Raw genomic sequence first — 19,900 nt, 5'->3', positions numbered from 1 at the left:
TGAAGTGAGCTGTAGCTCACGAAAGCTTATGCTCAAATAAATTGGTTAGTCTCTAAGGTGCCACAAGTCCTCCTTTTCTTTTTGCGGATACAGACTAACACGGCTGCTACTCTGAAATTAGACGAGTTAGAGGTCTTCAAGTCACCAGGGCCTGATGCAATGCATCCTAGACTACTCAAGGAGCTGACTGAGGAGATATCTGACCCATTTGCGATTATCTCTGAAAAGTCATGGAGTATGGGAGAGATACCAGAAGACTGGAAAAGGGCAGATATAGTGCCCATCTATAAAAAGGGAAATAAGGACAATCCAGGGAAATACAGACCAGTCAGCTTAACTTGTGTACCCGGAAAGATAATGGAGCAAATAATTAAGCAATCAATTTGCAAACACCTAGAAGATAATGACGTGATAAGTAACAGTCAGCATGGATTTGTCAAGGACAAATCAGTGTCAAACCAACCTGATAGCTTTCTTTGACAGGGTAACAAGTCTTGTGGATAGTGGGGAAGCGATCGCTTCTTGGCTCCTTGAAGCTAAGATCAAAGTGTAGTTTCCCCAAAGTCCCAACATCTTTAACCTCACATGGAGCCGTTGCTGTGAGCGATCTCCAATGGCACAGATGGCTTCAACCTCCACAGTGAGAGGGCGAGCATCCTGGCTTACGCGGATGACCTGGTCCTGACCACGGACGACCCAGAGAACCTCCAACGTATGCTAGATGCCACCAGTCGAGCTGCCGATTGGATGCGGCTCCGCTTCAGTGCAAAGAAGTGTGCAACTCTCTACATTGACGACAGCAAAAGGGACTTGGCGCAGACGACAGGGTTCCAGATCCAGGGCGAGCCTGTCATCCCCCTGGCAGAGGGGCAGGTGTACCAGCACCTAGGCATGCTGTCAAGGTTCCTTCCCCACTCTGAACTCTAGGGTACAGATGTGGGGACCTGCATGAAAACCTCCTAAGCTTACTTTCACCAGCTTAGGTTAAAACTTCCCCAAGGTACAAATTAATTTTACCCTTTGACCCTGGATCTCCACTGCCACCACCAAACTTTAACTGGGTTTACTGGGAAACGTAGTTTGGACACGTCTTTCCCCCCAAAATCCTCCCAACCCTTGCACCCCACTTCCTGGGGAAGGTTTGGTAAAAATCCTCACCAATTTGCATAGGTGACCACAGACCCAAACCCTTGGATCTGAGAACAATGAAAAAGCATTCAGTTTTCTTACAAGAAGACTTTTAATAGAAGTAAAGGAATCGCCTCTGTAAAATCAGGATGGTAGATACCTTACAGGGTAATTAGATTCAAAACATAGAGAATCCCTCTAGGCAAAACCTTAAGTTACAAAAAAGACACACAGACAGGAATAGTCATTCTATTCAGCACAGTTCTTTTCTCAGCCATTTAAAGAAATCAATCTAACACATACCTAGCTAGATTACTTACTAAAAGTTCTAAGACTCCATTCCTGTTCTATCCCTGGCAAAAACAGCATACAGACAGGCACAGACCCTTTGTTTCTCTCCCTCCTCCCAGCTTTTGAAAGTATCTTGTCTCCTCATTGGTCATTTTGGTCAGGTGCCAGCAAGGTTACCCCTTTACAGGTGAGAGGATTTTTCCTCTGGCCAGGAGGGATTTTCAAGGGGTTAACCCTTCCCTTTATATTTATGACACACGCCAACGGGTTTCCGTGTCCGGCAGACACCCGAGGACACCATCCAGGAGATCTTGCAGGATGCCGCCAAGATCGATGCCTCCCTGCTAGCACTGTGGCAGAAGATAAATGCCCTGAACACCTTCCTGATTCCCCGCATCTCGTTTGTCCTAAGGGGATCCGCCGTGGAGCAGGTACCCCTCAACAAGGCAGACAAGATCGTCCGGCAGCTGGTGAAGAAGTGGCTGTTCCTTCCCCAGAGAGCCAGCAACGAGCTGATCTACATCGCTCACAGGCATGGCGGTGCCAATGTCCCCCGCATGGGCGACCTATGTGACATCGCGGTGATCACCCATGCCTTCTGCCTGCTGATGTGTCCCGATGCCATGGTAAGGAACATCGTGGCAAACGCCCTCCATGACGCAACAAAGAAGTGGATCGGCAGAGCCCCAACATCGCCACTTCCTGAACGGCTCCCTGGATGGCGAATTTGGACGGGACGGGCGCGACATCACTTCACTGTGGTCCCGCGCTCGCAATGCCACTCATCGCCTGGGGAAGCGCATCGGCTGCCGCTGGGAGTGGTGCGAGGAGCGCCAGGAGCTGGGAGTCCTGGTGCCGCAGATCAGGTCCGACGACAACACCATCATCACCCTGAGGGGCATGCTGGAGAGGACCCTGAAGGCAGGCATCCACTCACTGTACATGGAAACCCTCAAGCGTAAACCGGACCAGGGTAAAGCCTTCGAACTGACCAGCAAGTGGGACGCCAGCAACCACTTCCTCGCCGGGGGTGGCTTCACCCATTTCGCCGACTGGCTGTTCATCCACCGCGCCCGGCTCAACTGCGTCCTGCTCAACGGAGCCGTCCGCCATGGGAACTGAGACAAGTGTTGCAGGAAGTGCGGCTACTCCAACGAGACCCTGCCCCACGTCCTGTGCAGCTGCAAGCCCTACTCCAGAGCCTGGCAGCTGCACCACAACGCCATCCAGAACCGCCCGGTGAAAGCCATCGCACCGCGCCTGCGGGAGGTCGCCGTGGACTGCGCCATCCCTGGTACTGACAGCCAGTTGCGACCTGACGTGGTCGTCACCGAGATCATCTTCGTCGATGTCACGGTCTCCTTCGAGAACAGCGCAAGCTCGTAAACTGGAAAAATACGCCCCCCTGGCCGACACCCTGAGAGCGAAGGGCTACGAGGTGCAGATGGATGCCCTGATCGTCGGAGCCCTGGGCGCTTGGGACCCCTGCCACGAGCGTGTGCTGCGGACCTGTAGGATCGGTCGACGTTACACACGGCTCATGCGGCACCTCATGGTCTCGGACGCCATCCGATGGTCCAGGGACATCTACATCGAACACATCACCGGCCACCGACAGCACCAGGAGGTGGGAGCCGGTACGACATCGTGCATCGACTATGGGAAAGGGACTGGGAGACTTTTTCCATTGGACCATATGAACTGGAACCATAAACTCACTGAACATTAAATCCCAACAAATGAGGGTAGATGCAGCCTCATCATCGTATCCACTCATTATACTCCACACCTGAACATAGCCATTATATGAATAATATACCCCCATATCTCAATGTCTGTACTTTGAACTGTTAACCTTTTACCCCCAATCGGGGAGATTGCAGATTAGGTATTCCTTACGCCACCCGTTCCTAAACCGAATTTCGCATCCTTTGATAACCTGTACCTTATTCCCTGATAACCAGAAACTTCTATGCTTAAAATCTGTACTGTTTTCTTTTTACTTCAACATCATCTTAATAAAGCTTTTGATACTATTGCGCATGACCTTCTCGTAAACAAACTAGGGAAATGCAACCTAGATGGAGCTACTATAAGGTGGGTGCAAAACTGGTTGGAAAACCATCCCCAGAGAGTAGTTATCAGTGGTTCACAGTCATGCTGGAAGGGCATATTGAGTGGGGGCCCGCAGGGATCAGTTCTGGGTCCAGTTCTGTTCAATATCTTCATCAATGATGTAGATAATGGCATAGAGAGTACACTTATAAAGTTTGCGGACGATACCAAGCTGGGAGGGGTTGCAAGTGCCTTGGAGGATAGGATTATAATTCAAAATGATCTGGACAAACTGGAGAAATGGTCTGAAGTAAATAGGATGAAAATCAATACGGACAAATGCAAAGTACTCCACTTAGGAAGGAACAATCAGTTGCACACCTACAGAATGGGAAATGACTGCCTAGGAAGGAGTACTGTGGAAAGGAATCTGGGGATCATAGTGGATCACAAGCTAAATATGAGTCAACAGTGTAACACTATTGCAAAAAAAGCAAACATCGTTCTGGGATGTATTAGCGGGAGTATTGTAAGCAAGACATGAGAAGTCATTCTTCCGCTGTACTCTGCACTGATAAGACCTGAACTGGAGTATCATGTCCAGTTCTGGGCACCGTATTTCAGGAAGGATGTGGACAAATTGGAGAAAATCCAGAGAAGAGCAACAGAAATGATGAAAGGTCTAAAAAACACAATCTATGAGGGAGGATTGAAAAAAAATGGGTTTGTTTAATCTGGAAAAGAGAAGACTGAGAGGGGACTTGATAACAGTTTTCAAGTACATAAAAGGTTGTTACAAGGAGAAATGAGAAAAATTATTCTTCTTAACCTCTGAGACTAGAACAAGAAGCAATGGGTTTAAATTGCAGCAAAGGAGGTTTAGCTTGGACATTAGGAAAATCTTCCTAACTGTCAGGGTGTTTAAGCACTGGAATAAATTGCCCAGGGAGGTTGTGGAATCTCTGACACTGGAGATTTTTAAGAGCAGGTTAGGCAAACGCCTGTCAGGGATGGTCTAGATAATACTTAGTCCTGCCATGAGTGCAGGAGGCTGGACTAGATGACCTCTCGAGGTCCTTTCCAGTCCTTATATTCTATGATAAGGGCAACGAAGATGATCAAGGGTGTGGAATGGCTTCCATATGATGAAAGACTAAAAGATTAGGGCTGCTCACCTTAGAAAAGAGACGACTAAGGGGGATATGACAGAGGTCTATAAAGCCATGAACGGTGTGGAGAAAGTGAATAGAAGAGTGTTATTAACCCTTTCCCATGGTGCAAAAACCAGGGGTTACTCAATGAAACTGATAGGCAGCAGGTTTAATGCAAACTATAAGAAGTACTTGTTCACACAATGCACAATTAACCTGTGGAACTCCTTGCCAGAAGATGTTGTGAAGGCCAAGACTATACTAGGGTTCAAAAAAGAATTGGAAAAGTTCATGGAGGATAGGTCCACCAATGGCTAGTAGCCAAGATGGTTAAAGATGCAACCCCATGCTCGAGGGAACACTAAAGCTGTGGCTGCCAGAAGGGGAAGATGGGGTGGGTTCTCATGCCCTCTGAAGCTCTGGTACTGGCCAATGCCAGAGACAGGGTATCGGGCGAGATGGACCATTGCTCTGCCCCAGTTTAGCAGCTCTTATGTTTTTAACCAGTCATTAGAGAAGAAAAATTGGTGACTTTTGAGAAGATTTTATGTCAGTGTTCAATAAATGAGACAGGAAACTCGGAAAAGACTTATACCACCTGGCTAGTTAGCCAGGATAAGGCAAAAGCTGAGGTGGTTTTACATCACCGGTGGATAGTTAGAGGGAAACGGGAGGAGAGCGTGCCGGGGAGGGCAGGGAAGAGTGTGTTTGGTGGGGAATAGTTAATAATTTAGAAAAACCTCACCCCTTTAGTGTCCCTGGGACAAACCGTGGGTCCCCTGGAATTCCACAGAGATGGGGAGATTTCCTTAGTATCAAAGTGCCAACGGGGACATGTTATAGATGAGAGGGCTAAAAGCACAAAATGAGGACCAGATGACACGCGGTCCTGCGTTCATGAAGGGTGCAGCATGTGAGTCTGTCATTAGCGATTGGATCCTGATGCCCACACATAAGGGGGCGGAATTAACACGGCCCGACTGTGAGCGCTGGACTTTACAGCCTTTCACAAGTAATATTGAGATAACCCTTACTTGACTTTTTTGACTTGAGTTGGTGGGGCTTTCCCCTTTGCGGTTTGTTTGTATGTCACTTTGTCTGGCATTTGCTGACTCTGAAGGAGTCCAGATTGGTACTCCAATAAGCACTGCCTGTAAATACAAATTTGTCAGGCCAGATCCTCCCGCTGGCAGACGTATGCCATTGTGCCACACTGGAGTGGACGGGACCAGATCCCCAGCGGATGGGAATCCGGCCATAGCTCCATCGACTTCATTTACACCAGCTGAGCCTCTGATCGGGGGGGTTGTGTGTGTGTGGAACACACGCGTTGCACACGGATTCCCCAGTTGCTAGGACAGATGGGCAAATTCACCACCAGCAGAAAAGTACAAAAACCCAGGGATATAACAACAGGCTGGGCTGATCACTTCCACCAAACTCCTCAGGGAACGGAACAAGGGGCTGAGATAGTGTAACTGGAGAATGAGTGTAACCGCTCACCCCCTTACCTTCCCTCCAAGCGGTGCCCTCACTGAGACCAGGGGCTGCTCAGGGCGGGTGGTCTTCCCTTTATGGGGTGTCCTGGCCAGGCTGGGGGTCTCTGCACGGGGAGAGTCTCCTGGGGGAGCAGCGGGAATGTTACTCCTTTGCAAGCCACCTCTCCCTGGTGCAGCCCCCGCTAAGCTGGGGCTCTTGCAAAAGGGGCAGCGCCGGGAACGTGAAACTCATTCACACGGCCAGTGCAATTCACTTCCTGCTGCCAGGGCTGCATGACCCCAGCCATGGCTCCATCCCCAGCTCCTCCTGGGTCCTAGCGATAAACCCCCCACGCTGCAGCCACCTGGCTCCAGGCTCCCACCTCTGGGGAGGGTTTCAGGTCTCTTAGACATGGGCCGCCTCTCCCAGTATTCAGGGAAGTTCGAGCCCCCAAGCCTCCGTGTCCATGGGGGACGGCAGGGGGAGACTGCAAGATCCCCAGTGAAAAGGGGGATTTTTTTTTATCGAGACTTGTGATTGTTCCAGAGGCTCCCCAAAATCGAAGGGGACAGAAGGGTGCTGGGCTGCTCGGAGCCATGAGCTGCGGGGGGGGAGTACATTTTCCAGGGACATGGACTTTGTGGCGGGGGCCTGGGGGGGATTTCATCAGCTGTTGTCTGCAGAGGGCTCTGTTCCTGCCCAGAGGAGGGAACCCGGAGCCTGGACTCACCAGCTGCTGCTCCCCCAAGCTGTGGAGCGAACCCTCCTGAAATCTCCCTCTGTGCCCAGCCCAGGTGGGATTTTCTCTGGTGGCTGGAACTAGCCCCCCCTGGGGCAGCCCTGGGCTCTGCTGAGATTTAACTCCTGTTCAGAGCCAAATACGCAAACCCATGGGAGTTAGGTGCCTAAATACACCTGAACATCTGGCCCTAGGTGCCTAAATCCCAGATTCAGACATTAGTGTGATCCAAAAACCCTACAGGCACCTAAAATCACTGGGTGCCTAAATTTTCACTATAAAGGCATAGGGGCTGGAACTAGGGGTGATGCCGCCCTTCCCCACGCCCGGCTTGACGTGGATTAATTCCATTATACACAGGATTTACAGTTTGTACAGCACCCCAACTGTACCGGCCAGGGAGACTAGCCCCCGGCCCCTCCCCCGCAGAACCCCCTCCCACAGCCTCAGCTCCCCGTGCCCCCAGCGCTCGGGGCGGTGGGGCTGCGAACTCCTGCCAGGCCGTGCGGCGGGGTGGGTGGCTCCAGCCGGGCGGCGCGGTTGCCAGTCCTGCTCCTCTGAGCAGCATGGTAAGGGGGAGGTGAGTGGGGGGGTTGAATAAGGGGCAAGGGGTTCCAGGGGGCAGTCAGAGGACAGGGAGCAGGGGGTGGTTGGGTGGGGCAGAGGTTCGGGGCGGAGGGGGCGTTCAGGGGATGGGGAACAGTGGGCGGTTGGATAGGCGTGGGAGTCCCGCGGGGGCTGTCAGGGGGCGGGGCTGTGGATAGGGGTCGGGGCAGTCAGGGGACGAGCAGGGGGGTTGGATAGGGAGTGGGGTTCTGGGGGGGTGGTTAGGGGCAGGGGATCCTGGGAGGGGGCAGTCAGGGGACAAGGAGCGGGGGGGGGTGGATGGGTCAGGGGTTTTGAGGGGGGCCATCAGGGGGCAGGAGGTGGGAGGGGGTGGATAGGGGGCGGGGGCCAGGCTGTTTGGGGAGGCACAGCCTTCCCTACCCGGCCTGCCATACAGTTTTGGAACCCCAATATGGCCCTTGGGCCAAAAAGTTTGCCCACCCCTGGTCTACGTAGACAGGCGCGAGCTGTCTCGAGTGGTGTGTATCCACCGTGCCTCCTGCAATGGGCCTTGGCTGGGCGGCGTCTTTCCATGCTTCAGGAATAAAATCAACCACAAGACTCATCCTAATCCCATTCCAATGAATAGTCAGAGTAAGGAATGAATGGGGAACTGGGGGGTGTGGATCAGCGTTCACGTTGCCGTACCTGACCCCAGGCCAGGAAAGTGAATGATCCAACCAGCGGACCAAATTCGGGAGTAAATCCTGGTCATGAGCCGCCTGAGGCCGACTGCGCCTAGGCTAAGAAGAATGAGGAACAGGTCTAAAATCAACGCCCAGAGAGGCCCACAAACATGGAAACCGAAGGCGCCGATCCTGTATACACTAACGCTGACCTGCTTCGCTTGACTGCTGCCAGTGACCCCGCAGATTTCAAAGTAAAATGTTCATGATGGTAGAGGCCGGCGGGTGGGTAAATTTGTAGGGGCAGGAGCCCACCTCTGAGATTTGAGTCCCTTTCAGCCTATTTGTCTTAATTTTAAAATAGAAGGCCGTGCCCTTAGCCTGGGCGATCCCGATCGAATCTGGGGCCTTTCTGTCCAAATGGATGAGCCCCCACTGGCTAAGCTATATGACCAACACCCAAGGCTACCGCAGGATCCTCAATCGCTATTGGTGACTCATTCACTACGCGAGGGGAGTAAGTGCCATATGGAGCAGGTGCAGGTTACACAAACTGAAGCAGTGGCATATGGGGATCAGAGCAGCGGGGGGCGCCGGGTGACCCCTTTGTCGACTTTGCCCTTCTGGGCTGGGCTCTGGCATAGCTCCTGAGCTCTCCCCAACTCACCCCTTGATGCTGAGCCTTACTGGCACCAAGGATCATCCGGACCCAGTGTTTTAGAACAGGGGTTTTCCAACTTTTTGCTGGTGACCCAGTTGAAGAAAATTGTTGATGCCCACAACCCAGTGGAGATGGGGATGAGGGGGTTGGGCTGGGGCAGAGGGTTGGGGCACAGGCTTACCTCGGGTGGCTCCCGGTCAGTGGTTCAGCAGCATTGCTAAGGCAGGCTTCCTGCCTGTCCTGGCACAGCAGACCATGCTGCACCCTGCAAGTGGCCAGCAGCAGGTCCGGCTCCTAGGCGGAGGCAGTCAAGTGGGTCTGCACGGCTCTCGCCCACAGGCCCCATCCCCCCCAGCTCCCATTGGCCAGGAACTGGCCAATGGGAGTGCTTGGGTTGGGGGCAGTGCACAGAGCCCCGTGGCCCCCCTGCCTAGGAGCCGGACCTGCTGCTGGCCACTTCCGGGGCGCAGCGCAGTGTTGGAACAGGTAGGGACTAGCCTGCCTTAGCTGGGCAGCGCCGCTGATGGGACTTTTAATGGCCCAGTCGGTGGTGCTGACCAGAGCTGCCGTGACCTAGTGCCTTACATGCCGCAACCCAGTACTGGGTCATGACCCGCAGTTTGAAAACCACTGTTTTAGAAAGCCCAATTCACTGGCGACAGCTTTGAGAAAGACCTGATTTTACAAAAATATATGTTTCCTATGCAACACTGGGATAATTCTAGCAGGGACCTTCGCTCTCTGGCAGTTCAGAAGAACTGACAGAGCAGAACCATAAGGGAAGAAAGTTGGGGACCTTCCCCTCCAGTGACAGGTGATAGTGTCCTGCAAAGAGAAGTGGCAACACCCGTGATGTCTCCTACAAATAGCTCCCTGTCCCCTTACCATTCCTCCCCATGGCTACTCCACCAGGCTTCAGAAACTGATTGATTCTCCTTCTGCAGAAGGCAGGTGACTGGGAAATGAAAACCAGAGGGGATTTCACTACAGACCAGGGATTTTCCCCGCAGAAGAGTCTGAAGGCTGGGAGAGCCTGGGGGGAAAATAGCATCTCAAAGAGGCCTCCAGATAGCCGCAGAATCTGTTAAAGTCAAGGCAAAAACATGGGGAGTCTGAGAAACTAAATTCCACTTTAGTCATTTCAAAGCAAGAAATAAAAGGTAACCCACCACCCCGTCTGCCCGCAGTCCAGTTCAGCATGGTGCATTCCAGCCCCAGCCCCGCACATGGCTGTTCCCGGCTCCTGCAGGCCTCAGTGACAGAGCCATACATTACAAGCTGGGAGAAAAGCACAGAGATCCCATGAGAGATGCTGAGATCCTGCCGTAAAAGCAAATGCTGCGAAAGTGGGAACCCAGGGAGCTCAGGTTAATGGGATGCAGAGGACGGGGTGAATTTATGGCAGTGTTGGCATCTCCAAACCAAGCTGAGGTGTTTATCCCCCTGGGAACGTCCCTGGTGAGTCAGGAAGGAAAGACGCTGTCATCCTCATACAAGACACTGTGGTAAATGGGGAGGGGTGAGCCGCTGGGCTCCTTATTGCCTTCTGGCCTCAGCTATGGGAGTCAGCTTGGCTTCAATTTAAGGCTGGCCAGGTCTGTGGACTTCCCTGGCTCCCATCTCAGATCCGCCCAGCTTTGGCCTCTTCAGAGAATGGCCCCCTCCCTATTGCTCCGCTGGTGGCATCGTTCGCAATCCTTTAGAATTCAGGGACAACTTCCCCCAGCACTCGCAGGACAATTCCTGTCTCTCTCTGGCCCCCAGTGCAGCGAGTTCACAGTTCTCAGCCTCAGCTGTCTGGCTCTCAAGAGCAAACCCAGCAGTTCCCCAGTTCTGTTCCCCTCCATCTCCCATCTTCTCCCCTCCTGTCTGTATCTCATGTCACTGCAGGGGTCAGGCAGCAACTTCTTTCCCCAGATCAATCTTTGCCTTTCAGACTGAGACTCTCGCACCCAACCAGCCGTGTCCATGCCCAGATTATTTATAATAATCATTGTTCAAATGACACCTAAATCTCATGGCCAAAAGTGTGGACATGGTAAAACTAAAACAAAAATAAAGCACTATTAAAGCAAATGATCGTTTGTCTTACAAAGTCTCCAGTATAAATCTGAGCTCATGTCAAACAAAACGAATATCCAAGTATAGATTTACAAATTATATGGCTGTCTAGTCAGATATCCCTCATACACGGCCTGTAGGACTTCCTAAATTAATTCCTATGTAAACTAGAGCTTTTTGGGGTTGGGCGGGGGGAATCCAATCTTGATTTTTAAAATTGCCAATGATGGGGAATCCACCACAGTCCTTGATAAATTGTTGCAGTGTTTTAACTCCCCTCACTGTGAAAATATGGGGCAATTTTTCTATTCTAAATTTGTCTAACTTCAATTTCCACCCACTGGATCTTGTTAGATCTTTGTCTGCTAGATTGAAGAGCCCCATATTATCAACTTTCTGCTACTCACAGAGGCACTTCTAGGGTATGACCAACTTAATTTCCTCTTTGATAACCAGAAAGAGAACTCCTTGAGTCTTTCAATATAAGGCATGTTTCTCAGTCATTTAATTATTCTTGGGTCTTTTCTCTGACCCCTCTCCAATTTATCAACATCCTTCTTGAATTGTGGACCCCAGAACTGGATAGAGTATTCCAACAGTGGTCACACCAGTGCCAAATACAGTGGCAATATAACTTGCCTACTCGTACGTGCTAGACTGGTTTATTTACCCAAGGATCTCATTAGCCTTTTTCGCTACTACATAGCACAGGGAGCTCATAGAATCATTCACTGTGAGGGACCTTGAGAGGTCATCTCATCCAGTGCCCCGCACTCACGGCAGGACCAAGTGTTACCTAGGCCATCCCTAGATCATCATGTTCAGCTGATTATCCATCACAACCCCAAAATCGTTTTCAGAGTCACGGCTTCCCAGGATAGAGTGTCTCACCCTGTGAGTATGGCCCACGTTCTTTTTTCCAAGATGGTATTACATTGACATTGAGCCATATTAAAACGCATGTGGTTTACTTGCATCCAGTCGACCAAGTGATCTAGATCGCTCTGTGTCAGTGGCCTGTCCCTTTCATTATTTCCCACTTCCCTGAGAGTTGTGTCGTCAGCAAACTTTATCTGTTTATGTTTCCTTCCAGGTCTTTAATAAAAACATTAAATAGCGTAGGGCCAGGAACCGATCCCGGCCAGACTACATTCTAGGCCCAGCTCTACCCTGCTCAGCGTCACAACTCCCTGACTTTGAGGCACCCTGGCAAATTCCTGGAACAACCATGGCATTCATAGAACCTGACTTAAGCATGATGAATGGGGCGAGAGAGGTGCCCAAGAATGCGAGCCATGCTCCAAGGGGAGCAGCCTAAGCTAGCCAATGGGAGGTGCTGATGAGAGGGGTGTGTCCTGTCCGATAGAGACAAGGGCCTATCTCTGCTCACGATCCACAGTCTGGGTGTAACCCTTCTCCTGCAGACTCGTGGCTTAGGCTTGTGAGATTGTGTTAGACACCTGTCTCTCTCCACAGATAATGGCCTGAGGAGGAGGAGGTGGTGCGACCCACCTATTGGCTCAGTGGTAAGAGCACTTACCTGGGATGTGGGAGACCCCGGTTGGATTTCCCCTCTCTGCCTGAGGGAGAGAGAGGATTTGAACAGGGTTCTCCCACAGGAGAGTGATCACCAACCTATGGGATATCCTGATGTGGGGCTTCCTTAGTCTCTTCTGTTGAGAGACTGGGCCTTGCAGGTCCCTGACCCATAGGCGCCAACTCCGTGGGTTTTCCCGCAAAATTAGTGGATGCTAAGCCAAGCTTTCCCCTTCCCCCCCCCGCTGCACTGCCTCTCGCCTGCTGACAGCCCCACCGACCAACTCCTCCCCCTCCCTCCAAGCACCTCCCGCCCGCTGTGGATCAACTCTTCCGGGGCGTGGACGTGGAGGGAGGGGGAGGAGCAGGGTCAGGGCACTCTTGGCGGAGGGGGCAGGACAGGGGTGGGAAAAGACGGGGTGGAGGTTGGGCTGGGGGAAGGGGTGGAGTGGGGGTGGAGGATTGAGGGAAGGGGTGGAGTGGGGGCAGGGCTGGGGCAGGGCCTGGGGAGGGGGTTGAGCACCCCCTTGGGTAGAGAGGAAGTTGGCACCTATGCCCTGGCCAAGAGGTTACGGAGTCATTCCCTCTCACGCTATCCATTCATATTTTAGGAAAGGTACTAACCCCCCCCAACAAAACAACAACCCACAGCAACATGAAATAACAGGGGATGAGACAATCTGCCCCAGAAGGGCGAAGTAGATGAGTGTAAAACTCAGTTTGCTAATGAATGGAGCAGTGTAACTGATATGCACACAATTGGCTGCTGCTGGGTCCTTACCCCAGACACGGGCAGCTGGATACTTGGGGGCCAAACACCCCTGATGTGTGCAGGAAATAGGAAAGGTCTGGTCTCTTGACGGTGCCCTGGTAGAATTTCTCTCCTGTGTGCAGGAGTCTCTGATGTCCAGTATGGTGTGAGCTCCGCTTGACATGCTAAAGAGATGACAGAGGTCTCTTCCCTGTGTGGATTTGCTGGTGCCTCAGACTACCTGTGCCCTGAAAGATCCTTCCCCCACATTCAAGGTTTTTCTCCCCTGTGGAGTCTCTGATGTCGAGTATGGGTGGAGCTCTGACTGAAGCTTTTCCCACAGACCTGGCACGTATAGGGTTTTTCTCCAGTGTGGATTCTCCTATGTTTAATGAGGGTCGAGCTGTCGCTAAACCTTTTCCCACAGTCCGAGCACTTATAGGGTCTCTCTCCCGTGTGGGTTCTCTGATGTGAAAAAAGATCTGAGCTCTGACAGAATCTTTTCCCGCAATGAAGGCATTTAAAAGGGCGTTCGCCTGTGTGGATTTTCTGGTGTGTAATAAGGTTTGAGCTCCGACTGAAACTTTTCCCGCAGTCCGCACATTTATAAGGATTCTCTCCGGTGTGACTTCTCTGGTGTATAACCAGTTGTGAGCGCCAGTCAAAACTTTTCCCACAGTCCAGGCATTTATAGGGTCTCTCTCCTGTGTGGACTCTCTGATGCATAATAAGATCTGAGTACTGGTCGAAACTTTTCCCACACTCTGGGCATTGACAGGATTTATCTCCCGTGTGGGTTCTCTTGTGTCGCATAAGGTGCGAACTCCTATTGAATCTTTTCCCACAGTCAGAGCATTTATACGGTCTCTCTCCCGTATGGATTCGCTGGTGCGAAATAAGGTTGGAGCTCTGATTGAAGCTTTTCCAACAGATGAGGCATTTGTAAGGTTTCTCTCCTGAATGGATTCTTTGATGGATAATAAGCTGTGTTCTCCGATCAAAACTTTCCCCACAGTAGGGGCATTTGTAGGGTCTGTCTCCCGTGTGGCTTCTCTGATGGGAAATAAGATCCGAGCTCTGAATGAAGTTTTTCCCGCACTCAACGCATTTATAGGGTTTCTCTCCCGTGTGCGTTCTCTCATGTCTGTTGAGTTGTGAGCTCTGAATGAAGCTTTTCTCACAGATGAGGCATTTATAGGGCTTCTCTCCTGTGTGGATTCTTCTGTGTGAGATAAGGTTTGAGCTCTGATTGAAGCTTTTCCCACACACCAGGCATTTATAGGGTTTCTCGCCTGTGTGGATTCTTCTATGGGAAATAAGGTGAGAGTGCCGACTGAAGCTTTTCCCACACTCGGCACACGTGTTTTTTTCTCTTTGCCATGTTGCTTCTTCGCTGGGCTGTTGTTTCACTGAGTTCCTTGCATCCTCCGCCACATTAAACCTACCCACTTCTTTCTCTGGCTGGTTTTCCAGCTGCCTCTCTGATCTGCACTGATTTCCACAGGCTTTCGCACACTCAGAGCTCTGGCCAAAATTCCCTTTGGATCTTTCCAGTAATGTCCCATGTGCTTCCCCTTGCTCAGGACCTTCCTGCAGTGAATTATCCTCCGTGTTTTCACTCACCATCCCATCGGCTGCTGGAATAAAGAGAGAGAATCCAGACAGGCGTCGTCCCCTGTGCTGGGGAGAAGGCAGAGAAGGGGAACAGCAAAAAGGGGAAACACGACACAGTAACTGGTGGGGAGATTGAGAAAGAGAAAATTTTACTGACCCATCTTTAATTTTTCCTTCTCCGAAGCGGATCCCTGGTGCTCCATGATCCCTTACAACTGGGTTGTCCCCTCATCGGACAGGTACCAGCAGACTGGCAGTGCGGGCCATGCCGCTCTGCTGACTCATGGAGGGAAAGAGTGGGAAAAGAGTGCGAAAATGGTCAAGCAAGACCGTGGCGCTCAAACCCACCTCCGGCTACCAGGGACAGTGTCTGAATGTGCCAGGAGGAGGTGCAGCGGGAGAAGGACAAAGCCCACTCCACCCTCACCCTCTGCCCCGCTAGTAACATGGGGCAGGGAGCGCGCAGCAGCCCTGGGCTAGGCTCAGGGCAGGGTGGGCACTGGGTTGAGGAGACACGTGTGGGGAGGCACAAGTCGTCTATGGCCATCAGGCTAACAAGGGGGGAGAAGACAATTTAATGATCACACCGGGGGACTCAATCTGCACCCAAGGGAGACTTCCTGGCTCTTGAGGTGGAGAAGTGGAGTAAGCGGAACAGGGGCGGGAAGAGACAGAGCAAGGTCTGGGGTATGCTCTGTCTCTTTGGAGGCAGAGATCGTAATAATTTCCCTGAGTGTGCAGTGAGAGGGTCTGGAGGCAGCCAGGACAGGGCTCTGGGGAACTTGGGAACTAGGTTGCACCAGTTGTTACCTGAAAGCCAAGGTTTAGACTGGCAGAGTCTCAAGGAGTTTGCTGGTGAAGCAGACAGATCGGTGCCGCAAAGAGCTGCCATACACACCACAATCACCAGCAAAACTCACCCTTGTTCAGGCTGAGGGGTAACGCACTGTCTTGCAGTTCAGGGTGTCCTGAGCAGAAGACACAGGTCCATTCCCCTGAAATCCAGTCAAACCAGAGAAGAACCTGAGCAGGAGCCAAAGTGGGCACATCCCAGATCCCACCACTTCTAATAACCCAAGGGGACAGGAATCCCTTACCCAGCAAGGTCACGGTCTCACAATTCTGCATGACGTCCCTGACCAGGGTCCAGCAGGGCCCCCTGCCCCTGGGTGAAATACACAGCTAACTCCACGAAGGTCACCGGCATCTGAAACAACAAGAGTCCCCCACTCAGCACCTGCTGCCCCAGCCACAATCCCATGAATCAGGGGGGTGGGGGGGGGGCGGGGAGAGAATAAAATGAAAGCCCTGGGGAGGGACAAAGTGGTGGAATCCCCCACATGACCCACTCTGCTCAGAGCAGCCAGGAAATTCCAGGTGTGGGGAGAAAGAGAGAGCTCCTTGTCCCTCCCCGTGGACAGAGATGGGCTGGGTCCTTCCCACTTATCACACAACTAGTAGCCAGAAGTTGATAAGGGAGCTGGAGACCTCAAGCAGGGTCCTGGGACAGGAACCCCAACATCCTTCGCATTCCCAGCAGCCAGATGTGAGGAGATGGGGCATCTTCACTGGTGGTGTCCCCTTCATATTCCAGAGCAGTCTCTGTCTAGTACATTCAGGCTCCAGCCCTAGGGCTGTGTTATTTCTTTCCCAGCCCTGTCCATGGGTTGGTTCCTTTTCTAGAAATGGGGAAATTTCCACCTGCTCCCAATAAACTTGTGCTGAGAATCGTGCTGCAGAATGAACGCACATCCCGACAGTGCTGGCATATCCTTTACCCTGTGTATTTCCTACCCCTTCCCCATCTAGCACAGGACCACCCAGCAAAGCCCCTACCCAAGACAGCTCCACCACAGCTGTTTCCTTTCCCCGTGCCCCGGGAGGACATGGTGTAATCATCGGGATCTCACAGGCCTACCCCGTTTGTGAGCTCGATGGTTGGAAATGTGGTGAAAGTTCATAAGACGTTACCATCACCTATAACGATAAACACTGATCGGTAGGGCCCTGCCAAATTCACGGCCACGAAAAACACGTCACGGACCGTGAAATCTGGTCTCCCTCCATGAAACTGGTCTTTTGTGTGCTTTTACCCTGCACTACACAGATTTCATGGGGGAGACCAGCGTTTCCCAAACTGGGTCTCCTGACACAAAAGGGAGTTGCAGGGAGGGTCGAAAAGTTATTTTTTTGGGGGGGGGTCACGGTATTACGACCCTTACTTCTGGATGGCTATATCAGACCAGGCCATCCTTACTTCTGCCCTGCTGCTGGCGGTGGGCTCCTGGCCAGCAGCCACCGCTCTCCAGCCGCCCGGCTCTGAAGGCAGAGCCACCACCAGCATCAGCGCAGAAGTAAGGGTAGCAGCACCGCAACCCCCCTACAATAACCCTGCGACCCCCTTCCCCCCCCAAAAACTCCTTTTTGGGTCAGGACCCCTACAATTACAACACCCGCGAAATTTCAGATTTAAATAGCTGAAATCATGAAATTTACCATTTTAAAAATCATAGAATCATAGAATAACAGAGTTGGAAGGCCATCTAGTCCAACCCCCTGCCCAGAGCAGGACCCCCTGCCCAGCGCAGGAAAATCCTATGACTGGGAAATTGACCAGAATGAACCGTGAATTTGGTAGGGCCCTATGGATAGACTAGGATGACCAGACAGCAAATGTGAAAAATCAGGACTGGGGTGGGGGGTAAATAGGAGCCTATATAAGAAAAAGACCCAAAAATCGTGACTGTCCCTATAAAATCGGGACATCTGGTCACCCTAGGATAGACAAAGGTTTGAAAGGCGATAGAGAAAACTGGACGAATCCAAACCGAAAGTCTACGGATACCACCCAAGGACTGTGTTAAACTCTGACTGGCAGACAAGAGGACAACAGAACTGGAAATTAATGGCTCAAGATTGGCTTGTTGGAATTTAGGACTGATCGGCGAAGGAAATAACCAGGGGAGGGTCTATTTGGCGGATCAGGCTTTGGAGTCCTTAAAGAGAGGCACCTTGAGGAATAAAAGGGCAGGTAGGTGGAACAGATTCCTGGGAGAAATCCCAAGAAAGATCTGGGTCTCCCGAGAACTATAAGCATTGGGACATCCAGACCAACAGGCCGGGGACAACGCCTGCCCCTCACCCCTGCACCAGTGAGACCCCAGCCCGCTACACATGAGCTCCTGCCCTGTTTCCCCTCCTGGGCTGCTTTCCAACCCCAGGGGCTGAGATCTGAGGCTGCAGGGCTGGCTGGTGCAGAGGCACGTTACCCGAGTGTGCAGGAGGTCTCTCTCCATCAGGCTCCGGGGTGTGGGCAGAGCCCCAGGCTGGTTCCAGCCACGGGAGAAAGTCCCCACCCGGGCTGGGCACAGGGGGGGGGCTTGGATGAGTCTCTCTCCCGGCACGGACACCCCGCAGCGGCTCAGTCCGGGAGTGGGAGGCGGCGGCTCCCGACCCGGGAAGATAAACAGAGACAAAGCCGGCGCCGCTCCACCTCTTAGCAAGAACCAGTGGCCTCTGGGTACAGCCGCGAATGAACCGTGGTTCGGGCCCCGCTCCATCCCTTCCCCTCCCCGCCAGCCGGACCTGGAGGGATGTGGCCAATTTCCTTCTCTGAGCGCCTTCCCTGAACGGCAGAAACCTGCGGAGCAAACCACACACCCACAGCCCCGTGTGTCCACCCCCGGCCACCCCGCGGCTCAGGGCAGGCTCGCTGGGGCTCGGACCCCGTCACCCCAGGGTTCTCTTCCGTCCTGGGGTGCTGGGACAATGTACACAGTGTGTGTGTGGGTGGGGGGGGGGGCTGACAGCCATTGACCCCCAACTGCAAACCCTGGATAGGATGGAAACCATTTCAAGCCAGGGGGTGCCGCGCCCAGCACCCCTAGTTCCAGCGCCTATGCTGGGGGCCCCCCAAATCTCCATACAACCCCCCCCTTCTGAAAGGGATCTTGCCGTTTCCGGTTTTCTCTCCCCCATGGGCACAGGCTGCCCCCGGTCTCAGGGAGGCAGCGAGCCAGGACCGTGGGGCCCAGCGGCGGCTGCGAGGCCAGAGGTTTCTCGCTAGGACCCAGAAGGGAGCTGGGGCAGGGGCGATCCCTGGGTCCCGGCTGCAGGAAGTGAACTGCGGTAACCCTTTTTGTCTGCGCCAGTTCCTGGCTCCCGGCATCGCCCCCTGCGAGACCCCAGAAAAGCCCCCTGCGGGTGGGGACCCGAACCCGGGCTGCGGCAGAGGTGACTATAGTGGGGGAGGGGGTGATCTCTTTTATTGGAGCAGCTTCCCTTGGTGCCAGGGATCAGCGTCCCCCAGCCACCCAGAGCTCCTCCGCAGGGCTGGGAAAGGTACTCCCAGGGGTCACACTGCAAGGGGGAAGGGCCTGGGTAGCATTCATAGGTAGCCCAGATTGTATTCAAGGTAAGACTGGCCCATGAACACCTCTGCAGGCGTAGGACAAAAAGAGTTGGTGGGTTAGAGACTGTCCGAAGAGGTCATAAATCCAGGGTCTCTGTTCCCTCCGTGATTTTGAGTGTCTAGCAGAGTAATGAATTTCAGCTCCTGGGCTACATAAGACCGGGCACACTGGGTCAGACCCAAGGTCCATCTAGCCCAGTGTCCTGTCTTCCCAAAGTGGCCAGTGCCAGGTGCCCCACAGGGAACTAACAGACCAGGGAATCATCAAGTGAGCCAGTCCCAGCTTCTGGCAAACAGAGACAAGGGACAGCATCCCGGCTCCTCTTCTGAAAGCGCGGGGCAGGTTCCCTTGAGGCTAAGGATGGCTAAGTCCCATATAGACTATGCTGCTTTTTGAGGGCATTGCATTCCCGCTGCTCCACGTGAGACTCTCTCCCTTCAGAGAGCCCAGCACATCCCCAATTGGGAAGACAGACCTTCCCAGCAATGCTCCCATCCCTCCACACCCCACACACAGATCCAAGGGCTCCCTGTTAAATAGGGTGACCAGATGTCCCCTTTTTATAGGGACAGTCCCGTTTTTTGGGGTTTTTTCTTATATAGGCGCCTATTACCCCCCACCCCGTCCCGTTCTTTCACAGGTGCTGTCTGGTCACCCTACTGTTAAATCCTGTCTGGAGAGGGGGATTCAGGAGGAGAAACAGGCAAACGGGTTCAGAGACACCATGATCAGGCCCCAGTGGGGTTTCCCCTTAGTCTCTCCGGGGATGGATTGTCAGGAAGGGAAAGGG

The 19,900-nt window shown here is 52.8% G+C and overlaps 2 protein-coding genes across 20 annotated transcripts in view; both read right to left on the bottom strand.

The window, feature by feature from the left end:
• Positions 1–13,268, bottom strand: part of LOC142069296 (uncharacterized) — a 46,733-nt gene extending 33,465 nt beyond the window's left edge. Inside the window, exons 1-2 of the mRNA XM_075119966.1 lie at positions 13,115–13,268; positions 6,137–6,246 (exon numbers count right to left, since the gene is read on the bottom strand). Coding sequence (XP_074976067.1) covers positions 6,137–6,246; positions 13,115–13,268 — 264 coding nt within the window. The remainder of the gene's footprint in view (positions 1–6,136; positions 6,247–13,114) is intronic.
• Positions 9,848–18,756, bottom strand: LOC125621633 (uncharacterized). Of its 19 annotated transcripts, none has more exons than XM_075119934.1 (5): positions 16,187–17,076; positions 15,796–15,905; positions 15,619–15,693; positions 14,856–14,978; positions 9,848–14,721 (listed from the first exon to the last, which is right to left on the bottom strand). In XM_075119934.1, the coding sequence occupies exons 4-5, from the start codon at positions 14,899–14,901 to the stop codon at positions 13,355–13,357; spliced, it is 1,413 nt and encodes a 470-aa protein (XP_074976035.1). In that variant the 5' UTR covers positions 14,902–14,978; positions 15,619–15,693; positions 15,796–15,905; positions 16,187–17,076; the 3' UTR covers positions 9,848–13,354. The 19 variants fall into 19 exon arrangements, with proteins under 19 accessions (XP_074976035.1, XP_074976036.1, XP_074976026.1 ...); XM_075119935.1 differs by having other exon boundaries at positions 14,856–14,974; XM_075119925.1 differs by adding an exon at positions 17,968–18,756 and having other exon boundaries at positions 14,856–15,905; positions 16,187–16,675.
• Between the last annotated feature and the right edge of the window lie 1,144 nt (positions 18,757–19,900).

The sequence above is a fragment of the Caretta caretta genome, chromosome 14, assembly GCF_965140235.1.
Source record: "Caretta caretta isolate rCarCar2 chromosome 14, rCarCar1.hap1, whole genome shotgun sequence".
NCBI lineage: Eukaryota > Metazoa > Chordata > Testudines > Cheloniidae > Caretta > Caretta caretta.
Note: the sequence above shows the minus strand (reverse complement) of the source record. Positions and strands in the feature narration are given on the sequence as shown.